General features: G+C 37.7%; 1 protein-coding gene across 3 annotated transcripts; it reads right to left on the bottom strand.

Moving 5' to 3' along the window:
• Positions 1-6825: 6825 nt before the first annotated feature.
• LOC113286768 (trihelix transcription factor ASIL2-like) lies at positions 6826-10535 on the bottom strand. 3 transcript variants are annotated; one of them, XM_026535380.1, is made up of 2 exons: positions 9131-10535; positions 6826-6847 (listed from the first exon to the last, which is right to left on the bottom strand). In XM_026535380.1, the coding sequence occupies exon 1, from the start codon at positions 10148-10150 to the stop codon at positions 9155-9157; it is 996 nt and encodes a 331-aa protein (XP_026391165.1). In that variant the 5' UTR covers positions 10151-10535; the 3' UTR covers positions 6826-6847; positions 9131-9154. The 3 variants fall into 3 exon arrangements, 2 of the variants coding, with proteins under 2 accessions (XP_026391165.1, XP_026391164.1); XR_003329487.1 differs by lacking the exon at positions 6826-6847 and adding an exon at positions 7012-7395 and having other exon boundaries at positions 7608-10535; XM_026535379.1 differs by lacking the exon at positions 6826-6847 and adding an exon at positions 7012-7395 and having other exon boundaries at positions 9131-10532.
• Positions 10536-13764: the final 3229 nt, after the last annotated feature.

The raw sequence follows: 13764 nt of genomic DNA, 5'->3' as shown, positions 1-13764 counted from the left end.
CTGAACTCCAGTTGATGAATATTCGGTTGTAAACATGTTTAGTTATATTCCGATTGTTTTTCATTCGGACAAAAAAATGTGTCTTCTTACTTCTGAATTTATACATTCGGGTTATAGATGTGCACTTTGTCTTCCGATTGTGTAGGATGAAAAATTTACAGCTTCTGAACTCCAATTGATGCATATTCGGTTGTACACATGTTTAGTTATATTCCGATTATTTTTCATTCGGAAATAATATGTGTCTTCTTACTTCCGTATGTGTACATTCGGGTTATAGATGTGCACTTTGTCTTCCGATTGTGTAGGATGAAAAATTTACAGCTTCTGAACTCCAATTGATGCATATTCGGTTGCAAATATGTTTAGTTAGCTTTCGATTGTTTTGTATTCGGGAACAAATGTGTCTTCTTACTTCCGAATGGGTACATTCGGGTTATATTTCCATACTTTGTCTTCCGATTGTATAGTTTGTAAATATTGTTCCTTTCTTTGTTGTTTAGACAAAGTCGAGAAGGGAGGAAGAAAGTGACAGCTAGTGCTAGGAGGGAAAGGAGTGCCAAAGATAATTCAAGTGCTCAATAAAGCGAACAAGAACAAAGCAGTCAACAAGGAGTGCAACCAAGTGTTGAACAACAAGGCAGTGAACAATGGGAGCGACCAAGTGTTGAACAAGCCGCTCAACAAAGTGCAGGACCAAGTGTTGAACCAGTTGATCCGGTGCCAAGAGTAGAAGAAGAAGGACAACCAAGTGGTACCCAAAAAGCCAAAAAAGGAAAAGATGGTGTAAAGAAGGATATTGCTAAGAAAGCATCACATCTTGTCCCTCAGCACTTGAAGAAGAAGGGTATTCCAGCAGGCACAATCCTTGGGCCACCAGCGGATGGAGGAAAATTTCTATTTGGCTACAAAGACTCATGGGCCAGAGAAATATACGAAACCGAGGTAATAAAATTACTATTTTTTATTAATGTATTGTCTATGTGTTATATCGTAATATTTGTATTAAGGATTTTTTTATGTACTTTAATAGGATCATCAAGATGCGGTCCGTCTACTCAAACCTACCGCCGCACCAACAAAAATGCTTGCGTGACCTTTATCCGGTGAATGTGAAAGGTTCAAGACTATTGTTGCCAACTCGGGGTTAGCTAATGCCGCCGAGAATTCATTGTTGGAACATGATCGTGTGGCCATATCGGCGTTCGTGGAGAGAATGTATCCTGAGACTGATACTTTCCATATGCCGTTTGGGGAGATGACGATTACCCCGGATGATGTTGTGCAGATTCTTAACCTTCCCGACCAAGGCACAGCTGTGAAGTTTAACTACACAAAGCAGTTAAGTTGGGCACAACTTTATTCTCTAACTAACAAGTGTTTAGGTTGGGATGAAGAGACAACAACAGCAGAGTTTAGGAGGCATGCAAGTTATAGAACAAGACAGATCAACATTACAGCTTTGATGAATATGTTCCGAGGCACCTTGGAGAAGGAAAAGAATGAAACGTTAACTGATGAGCAAGTGAACCACGCTGCCACTGCATATCTCCTCTGTGTATTGGGATGTGTCATATTCCCCAATACTTCTGGCAACCGGATCGACGCCAACCTTATACAACTTTTGGATCCTCTCCATGAAGTCGGTGACTATTCTTGGGGCACGGCATGCCTAGCATTCTTGATGGAAGAGTTGAGAAAGGCGTCGAGGCTAGGAACCTGCCAAGTTGCCGGGAACGTGGCTCTATTGCAGGTTTTTTCTTTAACTCTATAACTCACTCTATAGTTATTCGGTAGACAATACATATGATGCATATTCATAACCCAAAGGACGCATATTCGGTAGGAATTGATCCATCTTAGTTTCCGAATGTTGGTTATTCGGTAGCTAGGTACTTAATTTTTTTCCCGATTATATATAATCGGAAATATGTTTTTGATATTACTACCGAATATACAGACCAGAAAAACTATAGGTTACTGAACTCCAAATGACGCGTATTCGGTAGGAAATGATCCATATATATTTCCGAATGTTGGGTATTCGGTGGATAGCTACTCAGTTTTATTTCCGATTATATATAATCGGAAATTATGTTTGGAAATTACTACCGAATATACGCAATATATTTACTAAAACTTGGTTTCTTATGTATATAGGCATGGATCTATGACCACTTCCCTATCCTGAAGTTGGCCAGAGAGAACCCGGGGTGGTGCAAAGGTACTCCTAGAGGAACAAAGTATATATTTGAAGACAACCGTTCTAGGACAAAGGAGCAGCAGTTGATTCGCATGAGGGAGATTTTGGACCAATTGAAGGCCTCGGACGTATGCTTTGATCCATACAAGGAAGATCGATTCAGTGGGCATATAAATGTTCGGTAGGACTTGTCCCTTTATTTTGGACCATTGTGGCACCCCACAGGATATGTGATGTATAACCCCTCTAGGGTGATGCGACAACACGGGTATATACAACATCAACCTCTGGAGAAAATGGGGGATTACTACAAATTGGAGTTGGAGTTGTGTTCTTCTAGTGGTGACAATCTCACGATTGTTCACACAGGCCCACCTACTGTTCTTGATAATTGGGATAAGAGGAATGACTTCATTATCGACACTGGTAGACGAACCACCCGAGGTGATGAAAATTCTCCAGACTATATGAGTTGGTATAACAAGGTATCACATCCTTTGGTTATCCGTGAAATCAAATCCAACACTACTGCGGCGGGTTCAAGTTATAATTGTATCATCAAAGACAAACCAGCTGGTTATGATAGACTGGTGCGTGTTCTTATATTTTTGTTCATTTTATATTATTCCTATAAATCTTAGGTAATTACCGTTTGATGTTATGTCATTACGTATAAAAAACAGGTGAATAGGTTCAAGCGTGTTTCCAAAATGTTAACTGCATGCCTGAAGAGCGGAGATCCCATGCCAGCTGAGAAGATCAAAGAGGCTAGAGATCTAGTTGATAATATGGATAACGAAGATTATGCTGCCCAGTTTGGGGAGAAAGTAACGAAGAGGCATCCGCCCAAGGTGGCAGTATCAAAGACGGGTAAAAGAACTCGAGCTTCATCGAGCGCTGAAGCTGCTCCAACTGAAGGTGCTCAAACCCGTGGTCGTGCAGGACTGGGAGGTAGTCACGGTCGTAAAGTAAAGAAGAGCAGATAAATGACAATGATTTTTGTTGTACATTCGGAAATTTGTTTGAGTAACTAAGTTAGACAAGTTCAAATGACAATGATTTGTGTGGTATATTCAGAAGTTTTGGTAACTAATTTAACTTCCGATTATTTCAAAGTCAAAATTTGAAAAGTATAAGTTTTTCCAAATTCTGATTTTTGGGCCATCGTACATTCGGAACTTTACAAAAAACTTATCCTCCGAATATTACAAGTTCAAAACAAACCACGCCATGGCTCCAGGTGGTTCCAAGGGCCAATATTGAAGGTTAGACAACCCATATTCGGAAGTTTTGGTAACTAATTTAACTTCCGATTATTTCAAAGACAAAATTTGAAAAGTATAAGTTTTTCCAAATTCTGATTTTTGGGACATCGTACATTCGGAACTTTACAAAAAACCTATCCTCCGAATATTACAAGTTCAAAACAAACCACGCCATGGCTCCAGGTGGTTCCAAGGGCCAATATTGAAGGTTAGACAGCCCATAATCGGAAGTTTTGGTAACTAATTTAACTTCCGATTATTTCAAAGACAAAATTTGAAAAGTATAGGCTTCCAAATTCTGATTTTTGGGCCATCGTACATTCGGAACTTTACAAAAAACCTATCCTCCGAATATTACAAGTTCAAAACAAACCACGCCATGGCTCCAGGTGGTTCCAAGGGCCAATATTGAAGGTTAGACAGCCCATATTCGGAAGGTTTAGTTTTTATTACCCTTTCGATTATTCTATGTAAAAAAAACTGTTTCCTGGAACCAAACAACACCGCAATCGGAAAGAAAGTTGACTCATAACATAACCGAATATTACAATCGGTAGGTTGTTTATCAAAATAATCTACCGATTTCGTATAATCGGCTAGTTTTTATATTAATAATACTCCGATTACATCCATTACATAAAGTTCAAACGGCCTTAACCTTACAATTTCGTCAAAAGCACCTAAATCCATACTCCTAATTGACCATAAAAGTATTAAAACAGATCATAACTTCCAGTGACCATAGAAATTGTCCCTCTTGATTTTGTTGCATCCTTCATGTTCAAATCGTTTCCCGTAGAGGTCCACATACGGGCGATCCGCAAGATTTCTCTGAAATTACAAATGAGTAACAAGTTAGTACTAACTTTTGTTAATGTGAGTTGGAGTTACAGAGATACTTACTCGTTTTTCATACGTCCACCAAGGAAAAGCGTTCCTAACAAACCGTTCCTCATCTTCAAGTTTGTCAATCTCCTTATCGAGCGCATTCTTTCTCATCTTGATGTCATTGGATGATCTTCGAATTCGATTACCATCTAAGGCCTCAAATACCATTAAGATACGGTTCCATATCTGCTCTTCGGATTCCGATTTGTGGAGCTTGTGAACACGAACATGAGCAGTTACCACAACCCACGCTCTATAAATAGCACAATCTTCTTCTTCGGCAAAAGAAATATCCATGTTTTTTGTTATGAAAATTAAAACTGAAGAGAGGAAAGAGTTTGGTGCAATTGGGGTGATAGATATGAGTTTCTTCATATAGGTTTAGGGTCCAACGGCTCTTTTTGTTTTTCCCAAAAACTCCAACGGCTAATTTGACGAAAGTTGAATGTGGAGAAACCAATAATCGATAGGTATTATATTTAGCATATCTACCGATTATGGTAGCTTTCAAAATTTGAATTTGGGGCAACTTATAATCAGTAGGTTTTGTAATATATTTAACTCCCGATTAACGCTGCATCCAAAACACGAACCAAGTGGTTATGGCTGGCTGTGTACACTCAAAACATATGGAAAAAATGAAACACAAATCATTCTAATACTGCACCGACTACAATCGGAAGTCTGGGAAATATTTTGGCTTCCGATTGCAATCGGAGGATAACAATGTTATCATATCCGCCGAATATATAAGGGTAATTTCGCCATTACGAATTACGCGAGATAAGGGATGGCTACATTTTTCTTTTGGGTGACCTTTTTTGTTTTATTGTTGGCCACTAAATCCTTTCGAATGGTCCCTAAAAACGCGATTAAGAAAAACTCTGATTGATTCATGTGTTTTGCTTTCACGTGTTGCCATGGAAGTGGAACAGAAGGAAGAATTTACTGCCCCCAGCAAAAACCCTTTACTTTAGTGAGTAAATGGTGGGACCCTACCCTTGTCTCCATAAGAGGGGTACTTTATAACGAGAGGTTCCTTTTGGTTTTGGGGTAACTTTACATTTTTGGTTATGGACCAAAGTTTGGATCATGGAACTGATTTTCGGCCATTCCTTCTGCCATTGGGCATAATTTTCCGGCCAATATGCATGGTTTGGATCACAATAAAAGTAGCTTTTTGATAGAAGTTGAAAAATCAAAAGGTAGTATGACTGTCAAATTTCAAAACGACTTTTAGAAACCGAAACGGTGTTGTTTCTAACTTCGATTTCTGAAAAAGCAGAATTTGCATCCAAACGCGCTATAAGTTATGGAGTGGGAGTGGTCATTGAATCTCCATTGATATCCCTCCCTAGCAATACGGATATCCGCATTTAACAATCATGGAAATGGAAATGTCTACCCTATAAGATTTTACATCGGAGCTGGGAATTATTAGTCTCCTGTGCTGAGGAAACTTTAGCATTCGTATGTTTTGTCTTTTGGTGGTGGCGCGTACTGTTATTGGGTGTCGGTGAAAAACCTTTGTGAAACCTACGCATAAAAATGTCTAACCAAGTCGTGTTGGAACAAATTGCAAAGTCAAGTCTACCGAACATGCACACAGTGAACCGGAACACAACCAGATTCTATTTACCAATCTAACAAAATAACATTAGCTTTAGAAAACAACGAGTCGAATATCATGAGTTTTGAGATGCATTTGTGTTTTACGTTTCCTAGTGGTGTTGAGGCATCTTACCAAGGATACTACAACCATACTCTGCGGCTTCGGCCAAGGTCTCCGGTTTCACACCTGCATTACACATGTTTACTAAGCTAACCGTATATTTCATACCATACGGCGTTAATGGTCCACAAATTCTCGACAAAGTCGTTAGGTATACCGACTCACACAGGCTTAAAACTAAGTACTTTTCAGAACCATAAACTAGGTCTACCGATTCACACAGGCTTAAAACTAAGTACTTTTCATAACCATAACCCGAATCCAGTAACCAGAGTCCTAACAGTAACGCGGGTGATCAAAGAAACCGGTTTTTTCAGTTTTCCATTCTGAAAAAAAGAAGAGGATTGTGAAAAACAAAAAGTGAGAAAACTTTGTGAGGAATGATGCACTTAACCATGGACCATTCATATGTTATTGTCTTTCTGGGGGTGGCAGTGGCACTGAATATGTTCAGAACTTTTCTACGGGAATGGAATATCGGTACTGAAGAGTGGGGTTATTGGGATGGAGGACCCGCATCTGTCTCTCTCGTCACTTGTTCCCGTGACATCTCATTGACTCTGTATGCCATGCACCTTTACTCTGGAAAATTACACATACGAAAATCAGGTGGCGTCGGTGCCAAACCCCACGCATAAAAAGGATGCAGTGGATGATGATTCCAACTGATGAGACTTTTCTGCAAATGTCTTACTCAAATCTTATAATGCAGGGTAGTGAATCGATTTCAAACAGAGAGCGGTTCCTCCCGAGACTGATCTACAGATGAGATTATCATTAGTTTGTCTTGTTTTCTAAACCAAACCGTCCACTGCTGCAAAATGAGCATGGGAAGCAGCGTGAAGTCGACGTATAAAGATTCACATGACAACAGTAGCAGAGAAGACAAGGAGGGGCCAGAGCAGTAAAAACTTCAGGATGGAAAGCATTACAAAAGCTAGCATGGCAATTGGTAATAAGACATCACAAAAACATCTATCAAAAGATGCGCATAAAGGAAAGCATTTGAGTTTCTGAAATGGAACTGAAACAGAAATTATCTTCCCTCTGGGTATTTCCGACCGGCCTAATTGATCTTTAAAGAGTATATCTTGCTGGATCTAGCACACTACAAAATTTCAACTGCACGGCCCTTAATGATCCAGAAATAGATTTCGATCACTTCTTTTTTTCTGGGTATTACTGTGCAGCATAATGATCAAGGCGTTCTGAAGACTGTGGACTGGGGCATTCAGAAAACAATTACATTGAATCCAGATATCTTCATAACATCACAAATCAGCTCGTTTTCACATTCAAATAGAAACCTAGACATATTATAAAACAAAAAAAAAGAGCAATCAGACATTGAACAATGACAGTAAGAAATGTAGAAGAAATGAGTCTGGTAGGTCCTGATAGGTCAATCTAGAGCAAATAATGATGATACAGCAAATAATGATCCTTGATATCCGTAATCCTAATCCAATTCTCAACACATGATAGTAAGCATACAAGTTGTCATGGAGAAGAGTAGCACCTGCAGCTCTATTTAGAAAAACTGACCATCATCAAGTCCTTTACCGCAAATACAGGGTATTTAAAGCTCCTGAGAGACTCCGAACTTCTCAACTTAACACCAATTCAGCTGAACATTATAAACCTGATTTTCTAACAGCATTTAGGTTACCTGAAACACGTCTATTGCATTGGTAACACTTAGCCTAACATACCACTTAAGTTGACGCAGGGGCATGCAATAGAATGGAGGACCACTAACACATGAAATAGAGGTCATTCTATCTACTTCTCTTGCGACTAATAACCAGGTTCACTTGTAAGTTTTCCCAGGTAAGCCTTATACCGCTTCTCAACAACTAAGAGATCCGTTCGAGGAACAGGGGGACTAGTTGAAGCAATGTAATGAGCTACAATAAGTAAAAGCAACCTCTACACGTTGACATTAGAGTGTCAAATATTTGCTCTAGGAAACTTAGAACGGCCTCATATACCACAAAGCAATGGTATACCCAGAAGAAGAAGTTTGGTGCCAGTGAAGATAAGTCAGGTAGGACTAATTGGTGAATGTAAGTTACAAGATTTTTCCTACTTGACAGTAGGTCTTACTGCAGAGTGAAATAAACCTATAAACCATATCTAGCACTGAAATGAGGATAGATGATGGTAGTGTTAGAGCCACATCAAAGTTCATTTGAAGTACATGAAACAAACTTTGATCAGCATTTCCTACGCACTGAGCACCACCATCTCTTCCAACAAAATGATTAATCCGATATCCCAAACCACGGAAGTTGAAACGCAGACCTCAACTATCATAATTAGGTAAAATAAAAGCAGTCATAACTAATAATTCTCAAGCCTCAACCAGCAAAAACTAAACTGGTAGATAGAAATCAAAATCCTAAACAGAGTAGGTTTACTCATGATTCATATCATGCCAGAAAAACACCTACACGATATTTGTTGTTTCAGCCCAGAATATCACACCTTCAATCCAACAGAACTCGGAGACAACTTTTCTTCTCCTAGTTAGAAAACATATTTTTACAATAACAAAGAGGACATCACAATTGGGAATATAGACTTTCCTCAAAAATGAAAGTCCAAACATGTAAACTTTTGCCCACTCCCTAAGTGAAAATTTATACAAGCGATTCCCTCTAAACAAGTAAATAAATAAACAAAAGACTCTCTTTTAGTTTAGCATGCACTTGTTTAGTCGTCTGTCTAGACATGTTATTATTAATTGCAATAGGTTAAAACCTCCACCTTTTTTACAAAGCCTAACCAAATAAAGTGTTGTCAATGCTGTTTATAGTTACCTAGATTCTCACTTAGCTAACACCGTACTAATCAACTTAGAACCATATACCATTTTTTTCAAACCTCGGCATGAACCGGCTAGGATTTTGAAAGCATCTACAATCAATCAGATTACTCCGAAAGAGTCTTTACTAATCAAAAGTAATTCTAATAATACCTATAAAAAAGAGAAAGGAAAAAAAAAAACAACACAAGTATCTACTATAATTAGTAATGAACCTGAACTTCATTTAGCGCAATTCATCAAGCCTCCTCCTTAGCCTTCTTCCGCGACGCAAACGCTTTATTAATCGTATCAATAATCCTATTCTGCGAATTGATAATCATTTCAGTCCTCTTTGCTTCCATTTCCATACGATTCCTCTCCAATTCCCTCATCATTTCCATCTTCATATTCTCAGTTTTCACAAACCCTTCACCGAATTTCCGTATCACCGATGCCAATTCCATTAACAACTCTCCACCTCTCCCACCCAATCCCCCATCACCACCACCACCAAAACCATTTTCCTCCTCCACCTCCTCTTCTTCCTCAACCTCTTCCTCTTCCATCTCAAACGACTTCCTCTTCCGTTCCAAGGGCCTCCTCGAACTCTTCCAATTCTGCGTCACCTGCGGCTGCTGCTGCTGTGGCGGCAACGAATATGAATTACTCCTCCTCTTATCAACAACTCTAGAAACAATCGGCGGCCTTCTCAAGATATGATTAATACTTCTGGACCGTATTACATTATTAAATCCATCATTATCTTCGTTATCATCATCAACCTCGTCTTCTTCATCATCATCCGTTGACTGATTTTGACCCGGGGCTGGTGGTGGGATTGAAGAAATCGGTTTCACAGTTAACGGAAAAATCCCCCGTTCCATCTGATCCATTAAATCAAAATAAATCCAATTAGAAGCCACCGGTCGTTGTTTCTCAGATCGGTAACGTTTACGGAGTTTCTCCATTTTATGCCTGCACTGTGTGGATGATTTCGATGGTTCATCGAAACCACAATTTGATGCAATCGTATTAGCTACTTCTTCCCATTGTGATGCTTTCAATTGACCTCGTTTTAATGAATACCATTTGTTGCGGTAGACTTCGATTAGGTTTACTGTTTCTAGATGCGTCCATGGAATTGGGGGGATTTTTTTAGGTGGTGTTGGGATTGCTGTCGATGATGACGATGGTGGTGGTTTGGTGGTTTCTGATGATGAAGGTATTTTCTCCTCCGAAGGTTGTTGAGACATGATGACTTTTTTTTGTTAGGGTTTTGGTTTGGTTGTTGTGAGAAGATGAGGAGGAATTATATGGTGGTGGTGGAGTGGTGGTTGGGGCGGTGGTGGTGGAACTGGTAATGTTTTTGTGGGGTGGATATTTGGTTTTCTTTGTTGGATTACGTGGCAGGTGTGGCTAATATGCGCTTTGAGTGCGTTTTTAGTTGGTGGTGTTGGGTGTGCGGTGGTTGGAATAATGGACCACCAGTCCACCACTGCTGGGATAATTGTTTGAGCCTTTTCCGAAGGTTTTTGGCAAGTGCCAACACATTACATCCCCATGCATGAACTACCTACAACATTTCTTTCCTACTTTGCGGGAGTGGTTGGCGAGAGTATGAGTTGTTTTTTTTTATCCATAAAGGTTTTGGTGTTAACGAGTTCCCGTAATATGTTATTGCCACACTCCATGACTTTGCCACGATAATATAATAATTTCGGGCGAGATTACGAATTATAGTGTTTTTCTGTTTTTCGGAAAATACTGAATATATCAGTAGTGTCGATTCAAACTTGGATCGGTATGGTTTCTTTTTTAGATAAACGACAAATCATAACGGTTGCATCAACTTTACAAAAATTTCATTGTTTTAGAATAATTTATTCTACCATTTCAATCCCAAACAGACTAGTCTTCCCCAATAAATCAAAAACAACGTATAAGGACTGGTTCAAATGGTCCTGGAAGTTTTGATATAAACAAAACCCAACAAAGTAACAACAATACACAAAGCAGTTGTGTTAGGATCTTTAAGTGAAGATCCAACCACTTCTCAAAGTTTTGTATCACAAACAAAAGTATCTAATCTAAAGTAACCCCTAAACTAAAATATCCTCTGATTTATGGAAAGAACCGATTCCATTACATAATTATTAAATTATCTAATCCAACCATTACATGATTCAATTCCAGATTCTGACCGATTCCAACAACCAATTCCAACGACAAATTATAGTGTTTGGTGATCTGGTAACCTATTTACTATATGATGTTGTCGGCTCCCTGTACTCAAATTTGGCCTAAATTTATATCCAGTGATTCACAACAATTATTGTTGTTATTCAATTAATATATATATATATGTTTCACAATATTCGTTATATCTCTTTTCCTTCTCATTGTTGGCCCTCAAGTTGCTAAAATCACATTTACAAATTACATTTTTAACTTCTCGGCTAAGGGCATCAGTTTGTAGAGTATCTTCTCAACTCAACGACAAATGGTGATTATTGATATGATTATGATACTTCTTCGACCTTTTTAAAGATCAACATCCCAAGAGACTTTAAAGAATGAAAAATTTTCTATAAAAGATAGCCTAGAGGTGGAAAAAACAATCACTGAAGAAGAAGTTTAGATGGTAATCAAGAAATTCAAGAATAACAAATCTTCGGGGCCAGATGGATATAACATGAAATTTTACAAGGTAGCTGGGGAAGTCATTAAAAATGATTTCATGAAAGTATTTCAAGAATTTGAAACTCAAAAAAACGTAGATTGGAGGATAAATTGTTCTTTCATTAGCTTTGTACGATACCAAAAATTGAGCATGTGGGAACTCACAAGACCTCAGGTCAATCAGGTTGGTGGGTAATGTTTACAAAGTAATATCAAAGGTTCTCACTCAAAATCTCAAACTTGTTTTACCTAAACTGATTATAAACCCAGGGAGATTTCATAGTAGACAAATAAATTCTTGATGGTATTCTGATTGTTTGAGAGTTAATTGACTCAAGGTTTAAATAAAAAAAATCCAGAATTCTATAAAAACTAGATATCCAAAAAGCTTTTGACAATGTAAGTTAGCAAACAGTCAGCGGAGTGTGAAAGATTTCAGGTTTTGGTGAAAAATGGATTAACTGGATGGAGTGGTGTGTTTCAACTGCACAAAATTCCTTGTTGATAAATGGAAGCTCAACAAGAAAATTCAAGCCTTAAAAAGGATTAAGGAAATATGACCCTCTGTCACCATTTCTTTTCATTTTAGTTGCAGAAATATTTTCAAAACTCATGAAGAATGTTGTGCAACTAAACATGATTTTAGGGTTTTCAATAAATACAATCCAGATTTCCCACCTGCAATATGTAGATGATACTTTAGTTTTTCTTGATACAAAAGAGGAAAAAGATGAAAACTTAGTCACCATATAACAGATTTTTGAAGCCATCACAGGTTCATAGTAAACTTCACTGAAAGTGTTGTAATATATATTAGAGCAGACCACAAAATTGAAGAAATTGCAGAGATTCTAAAATGCAAAATTGAAAGTTTACCTCTCAAACATATTAGCATGCCGGTGGGTTCAACTTCAAGAAGTAGCTCAATTTTGGACTCAATGGTGGAGAAATCCCAGAAGAAGCTAGATCCATGGAAAAGAAAGTTTTTCATCACAAAAGCAGAAAGAATATTTTTGATCAAAACTCGCTCCCTAACTTTCCAATATTATATGTTTATCTTTCAAATCCCTGCAAGTATTGAAAAGAAGCTAAATCAGATGATAAGTAACTTTTTGTGGGGATCAACAACTGAAAAGGCAAAAGATTAGTTGGTTGCTTGGGAGAGAATATGCAAACCAAAAAATCTTGGTGGTTTGGGGTTTAGAAACTTGAAACTCACTAACAAAGCATTATTAGCTAAATGGTTGTGGAGATTATCAAACGAAAATAAATAACTATGGAGAAGACAAAACCATAATATGGGTAAAATACATGACTGATGCTCAAGGAAGTGATTTTTGGAAGAATATTCAAAAAAAAAAAAACGTAGATGAACAACAAATAACTTTAGAGAACAATAGTGGGAATGCAGTTTCTTTTTGGTTGAGATAGATGGACTAGGTCACAAATTTTGAAGGTTCAATTTCTAAACATATTTAAGTTATCCACACAAAAAAATGCATCAGCAAAAGATCTGATTGCTAATGGAGTTTGGAATCTGAAACGGAGAAGAAATTTTGCAACCAATGAAGTTCCTGAATGCTAGCATTGTTTGAAGTTTTGGTTACTCCTCCAACATTGAACGAAGAATTTAAATATGAAATAAAATGTAATATAACATGAGGTCTTAACTCAAAGGTATACTAAAAATGGTTAATAGAAAATTGCCTTTCTCTCCATACCTTTTTGTTAGAGCATTACTCGGTCGAACTCACAAGTGTTGCTATCTCAAGCTTATTGTCAAATTTATTTGTCAAAACTATATCTTGATTTCTAGTCTACGATTAGTCAAGTCTCGGACTAGGATAAAAATGTATTTGAGAAACAGTGGATCACGGCAGTAATCATTGCGTTCTACCTTTTGAAAACGAAGATCAACCGAAGATTTTGGAGAACTTTATCAACACAAAAGGTAAGTGAAGACTGAACCACACCTATATCTCAAGTTATATTCATATTTCCATCTTTGAGACGATGTTGCATAACTAATTAAATTATTTTACAAAGACAAGAATTTCGAGTCAAGTTTATCTTGATAATTAACTCTCGAAATATAATGACTAAGCTTGATGAACATTTGTTCATACTTGATGAATTTCAGTTAAGGACAATTTATTGTTCGGAATCAAAATCATGATTCAAGTTTTTA

Source organism: Papaver somniferum, chromosome 6, assembly GCF_003573695.1.
Source record: "Papaver somniferum cultivar HN1 chromosome 6, ASM357369v1, whole genome shotgun sequence".
Taxonomy (NCBI): Eukaryota; Viridiplantae; Streptophyta; class Magnoliopsida; order Ranunculales; family Papaveraceae; genus Papaver; species Papaver somniferum.
The sequence above is the reverse complement of the archived record's forward strand: the minus strand, read 5'-3'. Positions and strand labels throughout refer to the sequence as shown.